The sequence below is a fragment of the Mauremys reevesii genome, linkage group 13, assembly GCF_016161935.1.
Source record: "Mauremys reevesii isolate NIE-2019 linkage group 13, ASM1616193v1, whole genome shotgun sequence".
NCBI lineage: Eukaryota > Metazoa > Chordata > Testudines > Geoemydidae > Mauremys > Mauremys reevesii.
Genome location: NC_052635.1, coordinates 44,087,805 through 44,111,769, shown reverse-complemented (window position 1 = coordinate 44,111,769; position 23,965 = coordinate 44,087,805). Strand labels below are relative to the sequence as shown.

General features: G+C 47.1%; 1 protein-coding gene and 1 pseudogene across 2 annotated transcripts; both read left to right on the top strand.

The window, feature by feature from the left end:
* Positions 1-757: 757 nt before the first annotated feature.
* Positions 758-17,329, top strand: PTK6 (protein tyrosine kinase 6). Of its 2 annotated transcripts, none has more exons than XM_039499530.1 (8): positions 758-1,175; positions 2,232-2,353; positions 3,813-3,976; positions 10,599-10,752; positions 13,111-13,272; positions 14,674-14,855; positions 15,843-15,996; positions 16,775-17,329. In XM_039499530.1, the coding sequence occupies exons 1-8, from the start codon at positions 952-954 to the stop codon at positions 16,960-16,962; spliced, it is 1,350 nt and encodes a 449-aa protein (XP_039355464.1). In that variant the 5' UTR covers positions 758-951; the 3' UTR covers positions 16,963-17,329. The 2 variants fall into 2 exon arrangements, with proteins under 2 accessions (XP_039355464.1, XP_039355465.1); XM_039499531.1 differs by lacking the exon at positions 758-1,175 and adding an exon at positions 2,131-2,146.
* LOC120381327 lies at positions 6,743-7,740 on the top strand (annotated as a pseudogene).
* Positions 17,330-23,965: the final 6,636 nt, after the last annotated feature.

Genomic DNA, 23,965 nt, shown 5'->3' with positions numbered 1-23,965 from the left:
TTAACATGCCTGAAATCCTCAGGCTGACTCAAGAATCGCCACTAACCCTCTAAAATTCCATTTCATTCTCTATTCCCCTCCCCTTCGCCTCTTTCCCCGTTTTCTCTCTTCCCTTCCTCCCTTTTTAACCTCCTTGACCCTTGTCTTTCTCTATAAATTCGTCTCCCTCTCTTCTCTCCTAGCATCGCTGTTTTCCCCCTTTCCCTCCCCTTCCCCTCTCCCACGTAGCAGTCTACAGCTGGGTGAAATTCACCCAGGGGACGGCTACACTGCAATCGGGGTGTGCTTGCAATCTAGCTAGCTTGGAGACCACTAGCAATGAAGCCATGACAACACAGCTAGCCATCCAAATGGTACCTCAGGTCCAGGGTGGGCTTGCAGAGCCCGAGATGAAGTCCATCCTGCCACAGCATCACTGCTATTAGTATGTGAGCTAGTTAAAGGTAGGTCTTGTATGTCTGCACATGCGTCAATCACACCTCCTGATTGCAGTGCAGATTTTAGGTACCCAAAAGTGAACCCTCTTCGTGTCACCCATGGCCCCTCCACCTCTGGCCTTTAGCTAGGCAGCCCTGCTTGCTTCACGGGGTTGGTCCCCTGCACCCATCTGAGACCTGACAGCAATTCACTTGGCTTCCTTCTGTCCTTTTGTTGCCAACAGAGGTGTGGCTTAAGGGCAGGGCTGCAATTTAGCTATAAAGAAGATGATGTGCAGAGGGCGTTATTGCAAAGTCTGCTCCTGGCAGATACCATCTGACCTGCCTCCAATGAGATACGTTGGCAGAGTTACACAGACACCTTTGGAAGGCAGCCGGAGACAAGCATTCCAGGGCTGCTCGGCACAGCTCTTTAAAGAGCTCATGGCTGGAAAACTATGAGAACCTCGTTGACGTTGGCTCTGCTGCGGGGAGACCTAACTCCTGCCATCATTCAGCTCCTCTACCCAGCAGCATGAATTCCAGGCTTGCAACCAGTCCTCTGTACACCAGTCTCTGGGACTTTGATGCCAGAACACAGACAGAAATCAGCTTCCGGGCAGGAGACCTCTTCCAGGTCACCAGGCAAGAAGGAGAATGGTGGTGGGCCAGGAAAGTCGACGGCTCGAACAGGATCCTAGCCGAAGGTTATGTTCCTTACAATTACTTAGCTGAGCAGGAGACAATGGAGGCAGAACCGTAAGTAAAACCCTGCTGGGGTCAGGAATCTTAACCCCTGTTTAATGCTGGAAGATAAGAGGGCTTTGCATTTGCTAGCCAAATGGCAGTTTAGTCAAGCCAAGCACTTTGGTGTCAGTCTCTGAGCCTGATAGTGGCTTGGTTCTGTATAGGAAACTACAGCCCTTTTACAAAGGTTTGGGTTACAATGAAATGCCGGGGCAGCATCCCACCAGGCAAGGCCAAAGAGAACCTGTGTCTGACGCCCATATGCCCAGCACTGGATGGCAAGGACAGCCTCTGGAAAGGGAAGTAGGGAGGGCTAGGTATCTAGGGCCTGAGTCATCGGCATGCTCTGGCTGCCTTCTTTGTGCCGTGCCAGTGACCCAGACCAGGCATAACCTCAGGTCAACACGCTTCATTTATGGCTGTTTTGCCTCACCAAGGTGGTGCAAAGTAGGCGAAGGGTCCTGGGAAGCCTAGTCCCCTGCTCTTTGGCTGTGAATCCCAGAGAGACATTGCAGGTGTGTATGAAAAGCGGGTGGGGACGCCACTTCCCACCAGTGACTGGCTGATGCTCTTTGTTAACCAACTTCTGTAACTTAACTAGCTTGTAAAGCGAACTCATCCGTAGGGTTAATGGGGCCGATTAACCAGTGGCTAGGGCAGCCAGGACCCCTGTGATGAACTAGTGGGGTCCTGTGGAATATGATTAGCCAGCAGGTCAGCCAGCATGAGGAAGCTCTCCACCCTGGTGCTAAACCTCATGGCATGAATTTATGTCCAGGGAGCTGGGATCTGGTGCATCACAAAGACAATGCAGCAACCCCAAAAGAAGTCAGATGCAGAAAGAGATTGAACCTCCCTTAGCTTGAGGGATGTGTTGATGGAGCGGGGGAGCAGAGTCCTGTCCCCTGAAGCAGGTTCTTTGTGATTGGAGGATGCAGAACAGCAACACACCGAAGTCTCTAGCTGGCCATGGAGTTGTTACAGTAGGTTGATGCAGAGATCCCCGGGTGTGCTGACACTCTAGGGAGACTCCATCTCAACACACGTTTATTTTCTCTCCTCCTCCAGCTGGTTTTTTGGGCAGATCTCGCGTTCCGAGGCCTTACACAGGCTGCTGTCGGAAGAGAACAAGACCGGGGCCTTTCTAATCCGAATCAGTGAGAAAAAAGATACTGACTACGTGCTTTCAGGTAAGTCTAACTATTTCTCTCCCTCCTTCTGACCCACCCTCGGTAACAAAACACCAGCCCTTTTGCTTAGACCTCTGAATATGGAATTTCCTTTTCTGGACTATTTAGCAACTTCACAGGAGCCAGCCATCCTAAAGAGACACTATCCATTTTTTTGAATTGGCTAAATTGGAAGAACCTTCCCCTTTCAGATAGAGTGCCCTTGCATTCAGTGGTATGTCTTGATTTCTTTTTTAAATTCCTTTGTAAGAAGGAAGGAGTTTTTCTGCTCCACCTGTTGCTATTAATAAGGCATTTTCCTGTTAAATTGTTTAGCTTGTTACTCCAGGGAATTGGTGAAATTGACCATAAACAAAGCTCTGTCAGGTGCTGAAGATACCCCAATACCTCTTCCACCCATTTCTTTCATAGATAGTGATCTGGGTAGGTACAAACATTTTGGAAAGAAATGTGCTCAGCAGGCTGGCATATCTCTTTAAGAAACCATATGTGATCACGCTCCGTTCCATAGTACAGAAATCCCATACTACTTCCCCTCCTCCATCCCAGATCAAACACATTGAAAGTTGTTCCTTGGACAGCTGCTAGAAATGGGGATTCTGAGCCTCTCTGTTACAGGAAGACAGCCGTGAAGTTTGCAGTCTGCAGTTCCAGTGGTTAATCTCCTGCGGCTGCATGAAGTCTCAGGACAATACCTACCAGGAAACAGAGCAAAAATAACTTGGATGTTTGCCAGTAATGAGTGATTCAAGTAAAGGTCAGGGCCTTAAATGTAAACATATTTAAACCTTTTAAAAAAAAAAACCCATAGTTCCAGCTGAAACCAGGGCTTGTGAGTTCCAGGAAGACTTCTTGGAGGGCATGTGTCTAACAGAGGTGTGCCCTGAGTCAATGTGCAGCAGGGAACAAGGATCAGAAACACAAGATAAGAGGACACTGGATTCTTCTCTGCAAGCATTGGCAGTGTTTGAAGGGAACTGACTAAAATTCCTGAATGCATTGCTAGTCATCACTAAGACACATTCTAGCTGGTTACATATTTGGTTTATTTCAGTGAGCAAGATGCTTTATAGACACTTTTAAGTTAGACATGTTCTCTGTCTCCAGAGATTCCAATCACCATTACACCAAGGGCCTTATTTCCCAAGGTGCTGAGCACCCACAACTCTGCAGTCAGTGAGAGTGACAGATTGTTCAGCACCTCTGACAGCCAGGCCTTACGTTAAAGCAAATTGGTGATTTTAGTGAGGGATCACCACATTCGATTCTGAAACCCAGGCGCAGGCGGCAGGCAGACCCTGTAGAGATCCAAACCTTTCCCCCCACCCATGACAGGTGTGTGAGGAATGACTTCTTGCCTCCTGGCATGTTGTCAGTTACTGGAATGGGAAGGTAGCAACACATTTAATGACTGTTTTGCATTGTGTGCTCCTCCCGCCATTCCTCCTTGATTTCACAGTTCGGGATGACTCAATTGTGAGGCACTACAAGATCTGGCGGAACTCCCAGGGGAACGTCTACATGAACGCTGCACTCTCCTTCCCGGATCTGCTCAGCCTAGTGGAGCATTACAAAGTGAAGAACCTCTCCCACGGCCTGAGACTGACAATCCCCTGCTGGAAGGTAAATCTGAGCCAGCCAAGAACTGCCAGGATGATGCTTGTGGTGGAAGCGTTAGTTGGTGAGTGAGTCAGGAGATGGCAGGGCAAGCTTGACGTCTTCTTGCATGCAGGCTTGGCGGTCAGATGGGCTCAGTACAGGGGTGACGGGGTGAAATTTTATGGCCTGTGTTATACAGGAGGTCGTCAGATGGGCTCGATCACAGGGTGAAATTCTCTGGTTTGTGTTCTACCGGAGATCTTAAAATCTATCCGTTAGACCAGGGGACTTGAAATCAGAAGACGTAGATGCTATTCCTGACTCTGTCACCAACTCTCTGACTTTGGGCACGTCCTGAAACCTACCTGTGCCTCAGTTTCCCAATCTGTAACATGAGGAGAATAATACCCACTTTTGTAAAGTCATTAGGAGGTAGATGCCATATAAGCACTGAGGGCCAGATTTCAAAGGTATTTAAGTGCCTGGAGATGCAGATAAGCACATAGTAGCGTTTTCAAGAGCTGTTAAACAGGTTAAGCCCCTAACACTCACTGAAATCAATAGACGTTAGATGCCTAATCTGTTTAGGCATTTTTTAAAATCCCTCTAGGCATTTACCTGCATCTTCAGGTGAGTAAATATCTTTGCATATCTGGCCCTACGTATTCCTATTGTTAGGTGATACATGAGTTGGCACACTTATACCATGAGAGAGATACCATGGTCTAGATAATACCTAGTCCTGCCATGAGTGCAGGGAACTGGACTAGATGACCTCTCGAGGTCCTTCCAGTGGTATGATTCTATGACTTCAGGAACTCAGCCAGAGGTTATGCGTCTATTATAGGAATGAGTGGGTGAGGTTCTGTGGCTTGCAATGTGCAAGAGGTCAGACTAGATGATCACAATGGTCCCGTCTGGCCTTAAAGTCTGAGTCTACAAGATCCACGAGAATGATTAACGAATTGGATAACATGGCTTATAGTGACAGACTCTAGGAGCTCAGTCTGTTTAGCTTAACAAAGAGACGGCTAAGGGGTGGCTTGATCACCCTCTGTACGTACCTGCATGGGGAACAAAACTTTGATAATGGGCTCTTCAGTCTAGCAGACGAAGGTATAACAAGAGCTAATGGCTGGACGATGAAGTTAGACAAATTCAGACTGTAAATAAAGCACCGTTGTTTTTTTTACCAGTGGAACACCTTACCAAGGGCTGTGGTGGAGTCCCCATCACTGGCCATTTTAAAATCGAGATTGGATGTTTTTTCTAAAAAATATGCTCTCGTTCAAACAGAAATTAATTCAGGGAAGACCCATGGCCTGTCTTATCCAGGAGATCACGCTTGTTAGTCACAATGGTCCTTTCCAGCCTTATAAATCTGCAAATGAGTAACTAAATCAGCCCCCGACACAGAAATGCACACTTAGTGTCAACCGAACACTGCCATCCAGTGATTGCACGTATATTATATACTCCTGGGGGAATTCTGCCCCACTGCATGCATACAGAATTCATATCATCTGCAGATTTCTTTGCTCCTCACAGAAAAATGGGGAAGCAAAGAAATCTGTGGGGGACACACACCCCTTCCCAGGCAGCCTAGACATCTCTCTTTGAGCACCTGGAGTAACCGGTGGAGATGTAAATCACTGCGGGGGGTGCAGGGCTGGGCCTGTGTGGGGAGACATCAATCACTGCCAGGCGGCTGGGGCTGGGCGTGCATGTGACTGAATGAGCGAGAGAGGCTATTGCCACACACCTGGCATGGAGGGCTAGAGCTTCAGGTTGTTTGGAGGTCGGCTCAAGGCACCCTCTATCCCCTCAAGAAGGCTAATGGCATTTTGGGCTGTATAAGTAGGGGCATTGCCAGCAGATCGAGGGACGTGATCATTCCCCTCTATTCGGCATTGGTGAGGCCTCATCTGGAGTACTGTGTCCAGTTTTGGGCCCCACACTACGAGAAGGATGTGGAAAAACTGGAAAGAGTCCAGCGGAGGGCAACCAAAATGATTAGGGGGCTGCAGCACATGACTTATGAGGAGAGGCTGAGGGAACTGGGATTGTTTAGTCTGCAGAAGAGAAGAATGAGGGGGGATTTGATAACTGGTTTCAACTACCTGAAAGGGGGTTCCAAAAAGGATGGATCTAGGCTGTTCTCAGTGGTAGCAGATGACAGAACAAGGAGTAATGGTCTCAAGTTGCAGTGGGGGAGGTTTAGGCTGCGTATTAGGAAAAACTTTTTCACTAGGAGGGTGGTGAAGCACTGGAATGGGTTACCTAGGGAGGTGGTGGAATCTCCTTCCTTAGAGGTTTTTAAGGCCCGGCTTGACAAAGCCCTGGCTGGGATGATTTAGTTGGGGATTGGTCCTGCTTTGAGCAGGGGTTGGACTAGATGACCTCCTGGGGTCCCTTTCAACCCTGATATTCTATTCTATGATTCTATTTTATTCTAAGAAGAGCAGAAAATGTAGCAGCCTGCCTGCTTAGTTATTACTGTTCCTACTGTTATTGAATTGTTCCCATTCTTAATCAATTCCCCCAGCAGCATAAAACAGGTGTAAAAGTTTTAAGGCTCCTTTACACTGCCAAGGGGGTGTAAAGGCGCCTTATTGTAAATGACAGGAAGGGAATCCTCAGCTAGGAAGAGCTATGTGGTTTCTTGCTTTTTTCCTCTGCCCAAGTGGCACAATGGAGTTAGATTGCAGCTCAGGATCTATTTTACTTACCCATTAAAAAAAAAAAAAAGACTTTGACGGCAAATAAAACATTTGTCAAGCAGACAAGAAAATGTCAGGACAGTCAGAACCAAGCATTGCACGGAGTAGCCAGCCAGGTCGAGATGAAGTTACCAAAGGAATATTCATTCTTGTGCATGACGTGAATGGCTTTCACATCCTGCACTGAAAACGGCCACGCCAGCTTCTCATGCTTGACAATTCCCTGCAACACTGCACGTGGAGGGGGACAAATTATTTTGCGCATCCTGCAATGTTGTTCTCAATCATGACCAATGGTCTGTAATTTGTTGCTCATTTTGCCTTAAAAAAACCCCCAAACTGAAGGAAGATATGGTTCAAGAGGAAGGCAGAAACACGTACACGGAAAAACAAAACACAGGAGGAGAAAGAACGTGTGCAGGTGAGTGGAAATATCAGAAAATCTTATAATATAGAAAAATAAGATAAGTAGCTTAGAAGAGCTATAGCGATGGGGTCTCTTGACTTGCTCGGAGATCTTGAATAGGCAGCTCTGTTTTTAAACTTTTTTTAAGTGAGAACTATGGTCAGTTTTCTGTTGATGATAATACACTCTGCACTGTCACTTTTGCACTTTCACGTGATGTTCTACAGTCGATTGTAATTTAATAATGCACTTTTGTTATCTCCTTGAATAGAGACATAAGCCAAATAACTAAATATTACAATATATATGGAATCATGTGATCATTTACTATACTATAAATCTAAATTAAAATCTAGACATTCGGAACTAAATATAATGTGAATAAATGTATTAATCTAAGATGAAAGATGTTACATGGATAGTAAACATTGGTGCTTACTCAAGACTTACCTAACTTCTCTACTTTCAGATTTGTACAACATGAGTGAAGACACTAGCGGGTGCCAACATCCCTATGTCGAAGACTGACTGCCCACTTGTGCAAGATTTTCTTGACAGCAGGGTCCGGAATGGTGGTGCGATTCCTGATAGGACACAACTGACTGAGACACTCACCCAAAGTGTACCTCAAAGAAAAGGAAAACTTAAAACTGAAGCATAAAGACAAGAAAATCGCTGTTATCTTTGATGACTCTACTGTTTGCACCATTAGAACCTGCTTGCCATGGGCATGTTAACACTTTTTTGGAGGATAAAGTGTTTTTAGATGTTGTTAATCAGTCAGCTGTTTCACAGGCTGTAGTCAAAGCAGGAAATGAGTACCAGCTTGATTATGAAAATGTTTTAGTAATCGATAGTGACAATGTTAGTTGCATGAAAAAGGCATTTAATTCTGTGTTTTCTACACTGTTTCCAAATTCTGTGCATATCACCTGTTTAGCACGTATTGTTAATTTAATTGGTGAATCATTTCGAAAGCCTTTTCAGCTGGTTGATACACATGTAAAGTGCTTCAAAAACATGTTCTATAATTCTGGTAGTAGGAAAGTGAGGTACTGCCATTTCATTAACCAGAAACTACAAGAGGAGTCTCCAGATGCAAAAGCATCCATGCCTTCCAGCCCAGGTAGAACACGCGGGAACATCTGGGTCCATGATATTCAGTATCACTCTAAGAACTTTCAGTTCTACAAAGAGTTCTTCAGTGACGAGAGCAACAGCAACTCCTCAGTTTCTGTGCAAACTATTCAGAAAATGCTGAATGACCCAAAGTACAGATCACTTTTGTACAGATCGCTTTTGTACAGATCACTTTTGTACAGATCGCTTTTCTAGCACAGAAAGGCGAACAAATTCTCAGTTTAAATCTGGCATTTGAGAGCAGGAAGCCTTGCACTGTTAAAGCATTTGACCTTCTGGAAGAACGGCAGATATATTGCAGTTCACATCTAGAGCTCCCTTCAGAAAGCACCTCAGAGTTTTTCAAATTTAGGGAAAACTTATCTCCTGTTGAAAGACTTGCCTTTCTAGCTCTCTTTAAAGAGGCATTCCATGAAGCTTGACAAATATTTGTCCTTTGGACAACCAGGTCTGACTTTTCTGAAGGCTTGTAGGTTATTTGATCCTCATTATGTTTCTATCTTGTCAGTACACTGTGTGAGTATTTTCAAGCAATACCTGGTTTTTCTGATACCTGAACAGGAGCTAAAACTGTACAGGGAAAAGATTGTGCTTGAAGCTATTCAAAGTAAACCTATTTTTGTAGACCTCCAAGTGTTTGGCTTTCGGTGAAAGAGAAGATTCCAAATATCGCCAAATTGGCCTTGAATTGCATAAATGCTGTCTCAAACCCTGCAGATGGAAAGAGAAGTTTACTACTGTACAATTTGATCCTTTCTGCAAGAAGGAAATCACTAAATGAGAAAAACATGAAGGCTCTTTGTTTTCTGTACTATAATTTAAATAAAAATACTGGATTGTATTGAAATGCAGGACAACAATTAGCAAAAATCAATGACTTTCATGTGTGAAAGTCTGAGCAAGTTAAAGTGATATTCCACTTTATTTTTATTTTCCTGTTTGGTGTTCTGTAATGTAATTTCAATGAAAATCCAGATTATAACTGGAATGCAGGGTATTGGTTACCAAGTATTTGCAGTGTAACTTTCATGTGTTTAGGAAATGCTGCATTGTTGTTGTGATTTTTTTCTATATTGCAGTTTAAATAAATTACTAAAATAATTGAAACTGTCATGATTATACTGTGTTATTTTGACAAAATAAGGAGAATTTTGCAGAATTTTTAATTTTTTGGTGCAGAATTCCCCAGGAGTATTATACAAGTTCTTTCAATGTTGTATATACACCCTATTAGTCACTGCCCATTCTGTAAGATCAGCAACTATAGAAATTAAATTTGCTTGGAAAAAAATCAATCCCTGGTGTAAATATTGAAGTCAGGGGAGTTACCCTCAGGATGATGGCAAATTAATGCATAAGCATATCAAGAAATGGCAAGGGAGACTGAAAGAGCAAGGTATCAGGATCGCATTTCAGATTGGCAGGTGGTTTGGGTGTATATCAGAACTGTGTGTGAGTGGAAGATTGAGTGTTATCTGGGGGGTCTGCATCTATGTCATTTGACTAAGGAAGCATGTAGCGTCTCTTATGCTCACCCAGTGACATGGAAATAGCAGCTGATACGTAGACCATTCCTTAACCTCTTCACTGCTGCCTGTGCACACATGCCTCACTGCAGCAGAAAGAGGATGCAATGAAGAAGCCTTCTCTCACAAATAGGACATCTGCAGAGAAGTCAGCCAAGCCACCAGCTTTTGCTTCATGGATATTCATGTTGGAAACCTGAGATTTGGCAACAAAAAATCATAGATTTCACCCTAGGGGAAAAATCATTTCCAATTGTGACTATTTCACCCAGGCTGCAGTTAGGAACTTGGCCTGGGGTGCAGCTTTGCTCTCTAGATAGTGAAGTCTCATTTGTTTTTGATAGAAAAAACACTTTTCCTTGGTGAAGTGGCATGGGGTTTATGCTTGTGGATGCTGCCTTTGATGTTGCAAAAGAGAAAGTAAAGAAAGAAAAGGTGGCATTTTTGCAAGTGGAAAAACATGTGTTGTCCTGCCCCAAATGGTCTAATTATCTAGGTCCTTACATGGCTTCCCTCAATGTGGTCTGCAAACATCTCCATGGTATCTGAGTACTTCCATGGTAGTGACACACTGGAGGAGCACATATCCTGGAAATCTTGTTGTCACCGACTGGTGTAGAGCGAATATAACACCCTTTCTCTGGAGGTATAATCACATCGATCACCCTGATCGATTGGTCCATCAGCCCTCGCAGAGAGCACTGATCACAACACATCATTCATGTTGTTCTAGCCAGTCCTCAAGCCACCTGCTGGCCCGGCTGTCAGTGGTGGACATAGATCTCCGTTATTTCCCCCGATGGACTTTCTCAGGCTGAAACATTATAAAGTTGTTTTGTTGTTGTTTAATCTAGCAAGAACAAGAGCCTCTGCCTCACTGGGATGACTGGGAAAGACCCAGAGAAGAATTCAGTCTGGTCAAGAAGCTGGGAGCTGGATACTTTGGAGACGTCTATGAAGGATACTGGAAAAACAAGGTCAAAGTTGCAATTAAAACTATCCCCAAAGGTGAGAGCTTTTATTCTGGGGGGATGCTTGCGCTCTTTATCTAGAGAGTGTAGCAGTGGCTTGTCTTCTCTTTGCAGCTTCAGCTTCCCCCACTGTCTGGCTACTCTCAAGCACTGGCCAAACCAAAACTCTCCCCTTTTCAGGATAACGAGAGTCCATTGTCAACAAACAGCTGTTCCAACCCAAGTCTAAGCCTTCACCCCTGAGTCCAGTGCTTCTCACACAGCCTGCTCCCAAACAAAGAACATACCCCACCGTTCCAGAGTCCTGCCTGCTTCTTTGGCCTTTTCCCTGGATCTTTCTCAGAGCGCTTCCCACAGCCCCTTCTAGCCTCCTTCCCTGATTTCCTCTCAGCAAAGACCCCAGTCACTGCAGCAGCAGGCCTCTCCTACCTGTCAACAGAAGATTATTATAGGCAGGATATGGAAATGGAGAGAAATTCTATTCCTGCTCCATTTCCCAGCATTCTTTTCTCTGACTTATGATTGCAAGAGTGCCACTGGGAACTACAACTCCCAGGATGCCTTGCTGCATGGGTAGGGTAGTGTCACTGTAGACCTGCTTTCAGCTCTGTGGTAGAGGGTCATCAGTCATTGTTGTGGGTTTTTTTTGTTTTGTTTTGTTTTAAAGTGTCGTGAAGAAATGCAAAGTATTTGTAACCACAGTGGTTATGGTGCAAACTCATCACTAAGACAGGCCTGTATCTACAACATGAACTGTAGCCCCAACTCCGAGCAGGCTGTTCCTAGGGTTTCTCTCTGAAAGGTCTTCCTCCTGCTTTCTCTGGCTCCAGAAAGGCTATCCTAGGTTAAAACCCAGCCAGTTCTATGGATTTAAGTGTATTAGCCTACATCTTAATGAGTATTGAGAGAGCTTTTCGCTTGTGTGAAGCTAATTGAGCCAACGTGGTTGAAAAACACTTCCTTTGTGCCCATCAGGGCATGGCTTTGTAGTCCTGAGATGGAGATAATAAGTCCCACTTGGTCCAGCTGCCAAAATGAGTCACTAAAGTCCCGTGACTCCATGCAAGGTCCTAAAGCTGATACCCAGTGTGGTAAAATGGCCAATGTTGGTATGGTGGGGCCCACACTTTTCTTGGCGGAGGGTGCTAGGACACCGTCCCTTACCCCTGCTCTTGGGGCACTGAGGGCCGCGCTAATGGCTTGAGAAGGTGGTAGAGGAGAGAAGCAGGGAAGGGGTCTGGGTTTGCTCCTCACTCTGAGCCCCAGCCCCTCTCAACCCCTGTGGGTTTCTTACCCTCTTCCCCCTTGGGTAGGGTTACCCTCAGTCCTTGACACTGGGGCAGGGAGTCTCCCTGCCCTACTGGGGCAGGATATCCCTTCCTCCCATTCTCTGGTCTTTTAATTCTCAGCAACACACCTCCAAACTCCAGTCCTCTCTCTCCTTCCTCACACCACCCTGTCTGCCTGAAGCAGGGTTTTTTATTAGGCTCCTGACAGGGCCTTAATTTAATACAGGTGCTCCAATTAACCTGTAGTAACCTTCCCTACTATACAAGGAGCCATGGCTTAATTAGCCTAGGGCTTATGCCCACCCACTTCCCAGCACCCAATAAAATCACTCTCCCACTGCTCCCTGGCCCTGCTGTGTCTCACCAGTCACAATATTGGTATGCTGAGAGGTAGGAGTGACTGAATGGGTCACAAACCTCTTTGAGATGGGGTGCGAATGCACCCTTCAATTAGCACAACTCTCAGGATAAGTTAAGCACAAGTGCCTCCCCTAAGACAACAGGGGTTGTGAACCCACCCAGGAGTTTTAAACTGGTTGGACAGAGCAGAGGGGCTTTTGACTGAGGTGAGCACGATGTGGCCCTGGAAAAGCTAGAGCGAGCGCTTTTGAGTCTGGTGTTGGCTGAAAAGGCTTGGGGCTGTAAGCTAAGACACTGCTCCTTTGGTTCTTGACTCCTCCTGCATTCGGAGAAGCAGGACTTTGGACTATTTCCATGTAAATAAACAAGATTGCATCAAAGAAAATGCCAGACTCCATCGATTTCTGCTTCCAACTGGAACATCCACGTGGCCCCGAAATTTGCTTAGGTCAAAAAGTGGCAACAGTATTAATATTGTCACCTCAAGAATAACACCAGAGACTAGCTCTGTGAAATGCTCCTCTTTAGGATTCCGCATTTCTTATCTACGAAGGGGTGTTAGTGGGATAATTTCTTTGTCCAAGTATTCTTAGTTGCTTTGGGATGGACATGAATGCCCGTGTCTCCATACCGCTTAGGTTTCTGCCAATAGCCTCTTGGACTTGGAAGAGGTAATTCAATGTAAAGATCTCTATTAAAGCACCTCCTTCCTTTCCATTCTCTTTTCTTACATGGGTCCTTTGCAGCTGACCTGACGTACCAGGCCACTTTCAAGAACGAAACCGAGGTAATGAAGAATCTGAGGCACAAGCACATCCTCTCCCTCTATGCCATCTCTTCTGTTGGAGATCCTGTCTACATCATCACCGAGCTCATGCTCAAAGGAAACCTGCTAGATTTTCTCCGAGGTAAGGCAGAATAGTGGTGCTCCCTGGTGACTTCAAGCTATGGTGAGTGGAGAAAGAGGTTTGATCTTCAAGCCACCCTCCTCCCTAACTTACAGCGATGATACAAGCTTAGGTTAAAAAGAGGGCACTGGAGGATGGATCATAAAAACTAGAGGATAATCTCCAGGAAGGAGCTGTCTCTGGAACAAGTATGACTGATCTAGTAGGAGGTGAAGCAATGGCAACTGTGGTAGTTCAGGCAGAAGCTACCTCATGTAGGGCACCCAACAGCTGAGGCCTCCAAAATAATTGATGGACATTTTTTTAATGGCTACCCCTCTGATTTTTTTAAATGATGGTCTAGTCTTTAGGAACCACAGGTACTTCAAGGTTCTGGGATTAAGCAGGTGGAAAGTGACCCAGGGTTCACTTTTTGAAACCACCTAAGTGTCTTAAGAAGCTACGTCTCTCATTGGACTCCTAAGGTCCAGATTTTCAAAGGTATTTTAGGTCCCTATACCTATGGGAGTTAAGCACCTAAATACCTTTGAAGCTTGGGGCCCAAGTCACTTTTTAAAAAGAAATTTAGGGTCCTAAGTGACTCAGTTGCTTTTGAAAATTTTGAACATTTTAGCCCAAGACAATTGTGGCGGGAAGATAATAAACCCATGTCAGTGGTTACCTGATACTTTTCAATGGCGGAGATAATTTAATTGTGGGGAAAAGTCAGAGGCACAATTTCATCCTTGCTGTTCATCCATCATTGGTTTTAAGAACAGCAGGGATGGAATTGATTCAATAAGTTCAGTGATGTCAGCTTTTGTCATCCAAAGAAGTGCAATACAGAGATTTATTGTGTTGGGGTAGGGGGTGTTTCCAGAGATGTTTTGTTTTCCCCCCCCCCCCCCCCAATCTTTGGATACATTTACATTGTTGGGAGAAAAAATGGTTAAAATTTACGCTGGTAGAAAAAAACATGGTAAAAATTTGCTGATTTTTTTCAATATTTTTCCTATTGTTTTTATCAAAGCTGGAAATTTTGTCTAAATTTCAAAATTTGAAAAATATTCAGTTAAAATCTCTGAAAATTGGATACGTTTATGCCTTTGGAATTCTTCTATCTTTCTTTCTCACATGCTTCAACTTGTCAAATACAAAACCAAGCCTATTTTATCAGATGATGGAAGAGATGCTCTACCTCTGGAACTCTCTGAAACTTTTTGACTGAAATTAAATTTAACATATGAGCATGCTCTTACCCCTATGTGACATCTACACAGACTTCCATGACCAGCTAAGATCTTGCTTTGCCTTTTCACCACAGTGTGCCATCCACCACCCAGAGCTATTTTCCTGTCTTTGATCCACATAGCCATTGGAGCTAGATAATAATAGAAGGATCTTTTGTTCACTTTTTGTCAGAGTCAGAAGGGGAGCATCTGGAAATGACCGATCTGGTTGACATGGCATCCCAGGTGGCTGATGGGATGTGCTACTTAGAGTCTCAGAATTTTGTTCACCGAGATTTAGCTGCGAGAAATATTCTTGTTGGAGAAAACAACATCTGCAAAGTGGGTGACTTTGGCCTGGCCAGGCTTATCAAGGTATTGTAAATCAATTCAGGGCTGATAACAGTTGGTTTGGAAGGGGGAAATAAGGAAATGTGATTGCTGGACCCTGATGAATCCCTCAATGAGCTTATGATAACATAACTGAGGCCCACTGATGGTTAATAACCATGAGCCATAATCTGCTCACAGTTACCCCCATGCAACCATGAATTTACTCCATGGCGCTCTGAATACATTCCCCTCTGAGTAATGTTAAAATGTGGCTAACTTTGGACACACAAATTAATGGAGCAACAGGCGTATTTGCAAAGGAATTGTCTCAGGGCCTGATTCTGCAACCCATTCTCATGCAGGATAGTGTTTACTCATGTGAGTAACTCCATTCAACTCAGCGGGCGACAAGAGGTGAAGAAGAATTGTAGAATAAGGTGGATTGGAATGGATCCAATGATCAGTAGATGGGAGAAGCTTTCCACAGCAGGTGCTTCTCAACCCCGAAACAACATCAATGCCAAATACACTAATAATCTCTTACGGCCACATCCCTCCCAGTTTTCTATGGTTGCAGAAGGCCTGGGAGCTTCGGAACCAGTGGGGTTGCACTGACCAAGGGTTGGGGGGCAGGATATGGAGACAATATGGGATGTGAAGCCATCCCGTCGAGGGTCCCTGCCCAGTAGCACGTAGGGAGAAGGCCAGGGATGGGATCTCTGTGGGGATTGCAAGAGCATGGAAGAGTCATGGAATATTATTCTGGGCTAATGTGAACTGCACAGAGGAGCTCCACAGCTAGTGTGGGAGGGTAATTCCTCTCTCTCTACTTTGCCCAGTTTTTCAGACTGGTCTCATGCCTGATCCTTGGAGAGCAATTAGCCAGTCTCACCTGCTGTAAAATCCCAGTTTTGTTTTCTTCAGTCCAAACTGAATAGCACCGATTTTTGACATCTGGAGGAATCAGAGCCCTGCTTCCAGGAGCTGTATCTACCTCTCCTTTTAATCACAAATCCTTTGTGTTTGCAGGATGATGTGTACTTGTCTTACTCTCGCAATATCCCCTATAAATGGACAGCCCCTGAGGCCATTTCCCATGGACGCTATTCCACCAAGTCCGATGTTTGGTCTTTTGGGATCCTTCTGTATGAAATTATCACCTATGGACAGATTCCATACCCAGGTATTGTGCCTGAATAGCGAGGAGTTGCACACAGCATAAGTTTAATTTCACAAGGTATCATGGAAAGCACCAGCTTTGTGTTTAGTTTGGAGCCCAAGGTAGAGGCATTGGCAAGAAGCCATGATGACTAGAGCTGTGCAAATAATGGATTTTTAGCTATTCCGAAAAAGGGAAGAAAATTGTTTTGATTTTGAGCATTTTGGAAACGTTTTTAATTTTTTTTAAAATAGGATAAACAAAGGAAATTTTGAACAAAATGTCTCTTCAAAGGGGAAGATTGAGACATTTCATGTGTGATTTTTTAAATGAAACATTTTGGTTCTTTTGGCATTTTTTAAAAGTTGTTTTTGAACAGAAACTATTTGATGAAACTGACCAGAATGCATGTTTCGATGTTACCAAATCTGCATTCTTCACTGAAAATAAATGTCAAAAATTTTCACCCAGCTCTTGTGCTGACAAGATACACATGTTACAGGTATCAAAGCTTGGGAAAACACTCTCCTTCTGATGAACCTTGCTTTATACTGCGGGTGCAAAGTCTCCTTTCTGCCCACAGTTACACCAGCATATTTCCTGCTGACTTCCACGAGTGTAACTCAGGGCAGAATTGAGCATGGCAATTCATATCCCAGCCACTTTCCCCAGTGCATACAAATATGCTTCAAGAAGGAATAATGGCACTTGCCCCCAAAGATACTGGATTCCAGTTGTTGTTCTGGCTGCACTTGGGTTATGCGATGATGCTTCTAACACACTTTTTCTTCCTTATTTGTAGGTATGAGTAACGGTGAGGTTTGCCAAAAAGTCCAAACGGGTTTCCAGATGTCCTGCCCGCCAAACTGCCCATCCATGCTCTATGAAATCATGCGCAGGTGCTGGCACCTCAGTCCAGATCAGAGGCCTGACTTCCAGCACCTCAAAGGGAAACTCCACAGTTTCACACACTACGAGAACCCAGGGTGATAGCTGCACCAGGAGCCCTTCTCTTACTGTTTCCTTTCACCTCTTTTTAAGTCTGACATTTCTGTTATAAAGACCTCTGGGACGTGAAACCAATATCTCTCTGGCTTGGATATCTGCAGGCTTTTCCTAGATCATTTTCTGAAGAATAGGGATTCTGATATACTAAGGGTACATGCTTAAAGAACAGCTGTTTCCAGAAACGATGAATCTATTTCAGGAGCAAGGACTCATGTTAGTTGTCATCAATCATTTCACACACACAAATCTGAAGCAACACAAGAAAAACCATTTGGGGTTGATTCTCTCCCGATAAGGCACTATATTCCTTCTGTCCGCCTTGCAAATTCATTTCGAGATTTCCTGCTCACTAGACCATTTTATAATTATGCCTGCTCCATAGACGTGATGGGGTTCTGTAAGACTTAATTTTTGCCATAATGTTAGAATGTGTAAATGATGATTAGCAAAATATATGACAATAATCTATATGTCCCTGGGGAGCCTTTATTGGACTCCACTGTGAGGAATAACAGAATGTTCAGCTGTGCAAGACTCCAGGGTCTTGGAAAGGGAGCAATGGGAATCTATTGGGCAAGGTGGGTGGATCAGTATAAAGAGAGAACACCTTATTCCATTCAAAATTGTGCGGTAGGGGGCCCATGCATTGAACTGCATCTTTGGATTCTGTTGCTTTGCTTCAATACAAATTGTTATACACTGACTGCTGTGCTAGATGGGGTCACTGGATGCTACCACTGTTCAAAAAGTGCATTGTCATGATCATTAATGTATCATTCATTGTGCCTCCAATTCTGCACCACACATTGGGTGCAATCCAGGATATATTTTTAGAATGATGAGTTTTGGCCCCAACTCCATTATGTTCCTTTTCAATCCATCTTTTTTTTTTATTTGCTCCACTCCCCATTATACAACATAATAACTGTCCCTGTATTTTAACAATGTCAAATCACCAGCTGGGCGGGAGAGGGGAACTCCATTGTCCTAGCCCAAAGTCCAGGTAAACGCTTGCCCGAAAAGCTCCCAAGCATCAAACTCAGACTGTGGTGAACCAGCAGAAGAAAAGTTCTGCATCCAGAAATCTTCCACCAGGAGTGCCCAGCCCTGCTCTCAGTTCTCCAGCTTCTGAAGGGGGAGGATTGTCACCCTGAACAGCTCTGCTGGCCTGTGCAGGATTCCAAGTGCAGACTATGGAGAGGAGAATGAACGGTCAAGGTGGAGGATGCTGGGATGTAACGCTCCACCCTGAATAGCGAAGAGTCAGGGCTAGACTTTCTAGGGCTAGCTAAAATAATGACATTCGGGTTTATTAGGAAGGAGCGGATATAAGGCATTGGAAGGGATATAAACCCTCATGTCCTAGGGCATAACCCCACCTCTAATTAGCGGTGGAGGAGGACTGCTCATTGCAGGGTACCTTACACACTGAGACAGCTGGTGCTGGCTGCTGTCAGACACAGGATACTGGACTAGATGGCTCTTGGACCTGGTCCCAGCTGGCAGTTTCTATGTTCCCATGGAAGGCTAATGGGGAAAATACCATCCCCTGCTTAACGTATAAAGCAATCCGGGTGACCTCTGTGAGGAGCACTAAGCATGGAGGGAAAATCATTCCAAAGTCAGCGCCCGTAGGGAGGGAAGGAGCGGAATTAGGTTGATAAGATGTTGGCAGGGGAGTCCACAGAACCAGTTCCAGGCCTTGGTCACCTATGGAAATAAGAATCGTCTGGAGTCGGAGTTTATTCCTGGCCTAGCAGGGCTGCCCCTCCCCTGCAGGAATAAGTGATGTGGGTGAGGTTTGAGTATCACATCTGCTGCAATGACTGCAGAGGCAATCGTTAGAGGGTTGCACACATCATTGCCTCTGTAAGCCAAGGGCACGGCATCCACCCAGGGCTCCTTATTCCCCCGCCCCTCCCACCAAGATCTGTGTGCGCCACCCAGGGGTGGCTCTAGGTATTTTGTCGCCCCAAGCATGGCAGCCAGGCTGCCTTCGGCGGCTTGCCTGCGGGGGGTCCGCTGGTCCCGCGGCTTCAGCAGTCCCTCCGCAGGCATGCCACCAAAGGCAGCCTGCCTGCCGCCCTCGTGGCGACCGGCAGAGCGCCCCCCATGGCTTGCCGCTCCAAGCACGCGCTTGGCGTGCTGGTGCCTGGAGCCGCCCCAGTGCCGCCACCCCATCCCCCTTTATTTCAGGGAATAACTGTAATCTCCCCCCCCACCCTCCCTCATTCCAGAGGCTCTGTGTGCTCCCTGTTCTCCCCACCCCCATATCAGGATCCCCTGCTATCCCCACTTTCACCCATTCCCTCCTCTCTCCTATGCCAGGGGTTCTGTGTCCCACCTATTCCCTTCTACCCCCTGCCAGAGGCTCTGAGGGGGGGGGGTCCCATACCACCCCTTGAGTCCTGGGGTTCTATGTCCCACTACCCCCCCAACTACCCCAATTCCAGGTGTTCTGCATGCCCCACCCTTGCTAGAGGGTCTCCATGCCCCACCCATTCCTGGGGTTCTGTGTCCCTCCATTCCCTGCCTCCCTGCAGTTCAGGGCCTCTGTGTGCTCCCCTTCCTCCAAGAGGCTCTATGGGGCCCCATTCCTGGGGTTCTGTGTCTCCCCTGCATTCTGGGGGCTTTTCGGGGGTCCCCCCATTCCCTGCATTCCTTCAGCTGTATGTCCCCTGCCCCCATTGCCCTGTATGCTAGGGGCACACTGTGCCCTCCATTGCCTGTGGCTCTGTGCACCCTCATTCCCTCCTCCTTCCCCCCATTGTTAATGGCTCTGTGTGGCTCTCCCGTACCCCTCATGGACCAGGCTTTGGGGAGGCAGCTGGAAGGAGCTCCTCACCCTCTGACTCCCCTTGCTGGCCGAGCATCTGACCCACAGCTCTGAGGCAGCTCAGCCTAGCGAGCAAGGGCCAACCAACTTTTCTGGCGCTGCAATTCTCACCAAAAATCCAGCCCATTCACCCACTGACGGCTAGAACGTTCCTGGAAATTTTGAAATTAATTAGCTGTGGTGTTCAAAAGTGATTGTGTCACATCTGGACAAACCTAGAAATACTGTCACGTTACATAAAGAGCTTCTCTGATCTCGGCCAAGCATCAGAGCTGATTGGCAAATAGTAACTGTTTCACCATCCAGAATGTCACAATACAGTTTAGGCAACAGCAATGACGGTGAATTGTGGGGCTCGGTTTCCTCTGGTTCCCCCTCCATCCCAGTTGTCTGGCACATTATTTGCAAGTTCAAGGTCTAGGTCTTAGTCCTTACCTTCAACGATCTGGGCCCCAGCATACCTAAAAGAGCCTAAAACACCGGGATGAGGACTGTGCTCAAAAACCCTGCTCCTTACGCACAAAGGATCTTTCTATCACAAGGGTCCAGCTTGTCTGTTCAGGAGATGGAGCTTTCTTGAGGGCTCAGATCTCACCACCTTCCATGGCACATGCAAGGCATGCTTCTTTGACCTGGACACATGGAACAGCATGTACAGATACACAAACAAGCCACCCTACTGACCCACCCAGTTCTCCCCAGGGCGAGATGACACAATACCACCCAGGGACAGATGTGTAGGCATGTTGCTTAATGCCCAACTAGCAAGTGCTCAGCTGCTCTGACACAGAAAAAGAAGAGAAATCAATGGACAGAAAACTCACAATTCTTTCTGCCACCAGATGGTGGTAAAAACCTAGAGGGCTGCAGACTGCACTGTACAAAGATTGTCTGGGCGTGACGAGCTTTGTCTGTCTGGCTCAGGAACAAAGAAATATGTCTGCACAGTCGCTACTATGAAAAAAGGCAACCGTGGCAGTTTGTAATTTGAGCCACCGGGATCCTGGTGACTGAGGCGGCTCTGGCCGGCCAGCTGGCTTGCTCGTTGGCGGGAGCATTAGTGCTATTCCTGTTTAATGTAAATGATATGTAGGTTGCCAGGCCAGTTCCCCTTGTTTTCTCGGTTGCTGTGCACCCAGGCAAACAGTTCTAACGCATCACATGCAAAAAGAAATACAACAAGGCAAGCACTGGCGAGGCGAAGTGGAAAAGCAGCGTCATGAACGATCGCTCTGAGCGTAGCATGGGCTGCAGAGAGTTCAGCTGAGGTCTTTGCACACCAGCTGACCCAGAGAACAGTGGGTCAGTCCACAGGGGAATGTCTCTACGAAGTATGAAAGCTTGCACTACGCTAACAGCTGTGGGCCTGTCGGTCTGGACCTCATTTTCCATTCATTTGTATTGCCAACACTAAGCATTCAAAAACCATGAGCCACCCCCACCCCCCACAAAAAACCATGTGATTGACTTAAAAATCATGAGATCTTAAAGCAAGGGTGCCAGAATGGTGGGAGAGGGGGGGAAGCAAGGGTCTATGTCCCTCCTACTTTTGAAAGTGGACAGCCCTGCCTCATCCACTTTTCACCATGGGCCAGGCTCTCTGCCCATCCTCGTCCCACCGAGCCTCCCCCTGCCCCCCCACCACACTCCAACCAGGCTGGAAGCTGGAGCCTGGCCCAGGAAAGAGCAGCTTGGGGAGCCCCGGTAGCTGTGGAGGGCCCTGAACCCTCCACCTGCCCTGGGCAGGAGGTCTGGGAGGGACACAGGTCAGGGGCTGCTCTTGCCCCCCCCCCGCCTCCCCAGCAGGTGGAGGGGGCCCCAGTTAGGGTTGCCAACTTTCTAATTGCACAAAACCAAACACCGTTGACCTGCCCCCGGCCCCGCCCCTGCTCACTCCATTCCCCCTTGCCCCATTGCTCGCTCTCCTCCAAACTTTCACCCTGCTGGGGCAGAGGGTTGGGGTGCAGGAGGGGGTGAGGGCTCCGGCTGGGGCCAGGGATGAGGGGTTTGAGGTGCAGGAGGGGGCTCAGGGCTGTGGCAGTGATTGGGGTGCAGGGGGGATGTGGGCTCCAGGAGGGTGTTTGGGTGTGGGAGGGGGCTCAGGACTGGGGCAGGGGTACGAGGGCGGGGACGGGGTGCAGGCTGAGGCCAGGCTCTGTTAACAGGAAAGCAGACTAACGATGCAGGCCGGGCATATCAGGGCGTGTTTCTGTGACGAACAGTGGGAATGGAAATACAGTCACTTTAAATGAGCGTTTGTGTATTTTTCTTTGAAGGTTTGCTTCTATTTAGTAGTGGCGGCGTGCGCCGGGTCAGCCAGGCCCCTGCCACGTCATCTAGTCTGACCTGTGTCTCACAGGCCCCCAACAGCACCCGCACACCAAGCCCAACAGTGGAGGGGGAGCCCCCTGGAAGGGAAAAGCAAATGAAAGGCATCAGTGCACTTTCCTAGCAAATGTGAAGCGAGCGAGAGACTAAGCCAGAGAAACAGAGCGTGAGATTCAGCGAGAGCCCTGCAGAATCCCCCTGCCTTCTCCTTGGGCATTGTTGACACACAGTTTTCATAATCATTGCTATGACAGGCGGCCCTCGTTCCCTTAGCAACCATTCCCGAGCAAGCGCCGTATCAGAGTGCGAATTTAGAGCCACAGGACCGACTGCGTCCAAGTTGTCCTGAAGGGACCTTTATTTGAGGGTTTGGGGTTTTGTACACTGTGGTTTGGAGAAGGAGGGTTGAGCTGCTGCAGCTGAAAAGCAGTAGGTGTACAATGCAGCCTTGCTTCATGGGCGGGGGCGGGGGGAAAGTTTTAATTCTGTGATGATCTGTGGTTTTGGAACAGAAAGGATCACTGCTCCTCTCCCAGCAGGGTGACCAGCCAGCAAGTGTGAAAAACCAGGAGGGAGGATGGGGGGTAATAGGCACCTATATAAGACACAGCCCCAAATATGGGGCCTGTCCCTATAAAATTGGCCTGGTCACCCAATCCCCCAGGCCCTTCACCTGTGCATTTCGAGTGCTGAGAAGTGACACTAAATGAGTTTGGCAGCATGGCCGCATCCTCTGCCAGCCAGTCTCCTGATTCCCTTTATGCTGACTGCCTGGAGTAGCGGCAGCTGAAGTGCAGCATCAGCATCTCTTGGCAGAGAACAGTAGGTGCCAGGGGCATGAGCGGGGGGTGGGGTCTTGAATGGAATGTGTTTTAATACGACTAAATGGAAATGCCTACATCTAGGAACAAAGCATGCAGGCCATGCTTACAGGAGCGGGGGCTCCAGCCTGGGAGGCAGTGATGATGCTGAGAAAGATTTCGGGGGTGTTGCGGGTAATCAGCTGAATATGAGCTCCCAGTGCGATGCTGTAGCCAAAAGCGCGAATGCGCTCCTGGGATGCACAAACGGGGGCTCTTGAATAGGAGTCGAGAGGTTATTAGGCATTATTTGGGGGCAGGTCTCTGGCCTGTGTTATAGAGGAGGCCAGATGCGAGCCTCGCACTAGTCCCTTGCTGGCCTTGCAATCCATGAAGCCCGGACTCATTAACCCAAAGCCACGTTAGCCAGCCCAGACACCAAACACAAAGGGGCTCCATGTTTATTGAGTCCTGGCCTGTGGTTCAGCTTTCAAACCCAACAGACCCAGTAGGGGGACTCTGGCCATTGTACCACACTGCCCTAGGGGCACACTAAATTGACTCTGGCCATTAGGCCATGCTACCCCACACAGGAAGAGACAGTGCATAGGCCCTGGTCAGTGGGCCACACCATGTGGTCTACTAGAGGGGGCATAGAAAACAGACCGAAGCATAGATAGGCGGGATACCTCCTACTCAGGGAGTTGAGGGGGTACAAACCCTGCCACAATGCGACTCAAGTGTTTCCTGTTGTGAAAGCATCATTTGAATCAACCTCGGAGGACACCGCGCCACATGCAGGCTGTAAGGAGTGCTGCATGTGGGCTGCGGATGGGAGAGAACAGAAAGGGTTATTTGGAAACAACATGGGCTCTGCCTCTAAAGACTGCTGTGGAACAAGCTAGACAAGCATTTCCTGTTGCCTAAGACGTGTATTCAACAACCCAAAGCTGAAAGAAGAGCACATGAGGCCAGTTTTGAGGGATTTCACTGTCACATTGCAGATCAGAAGAGCAGAGCC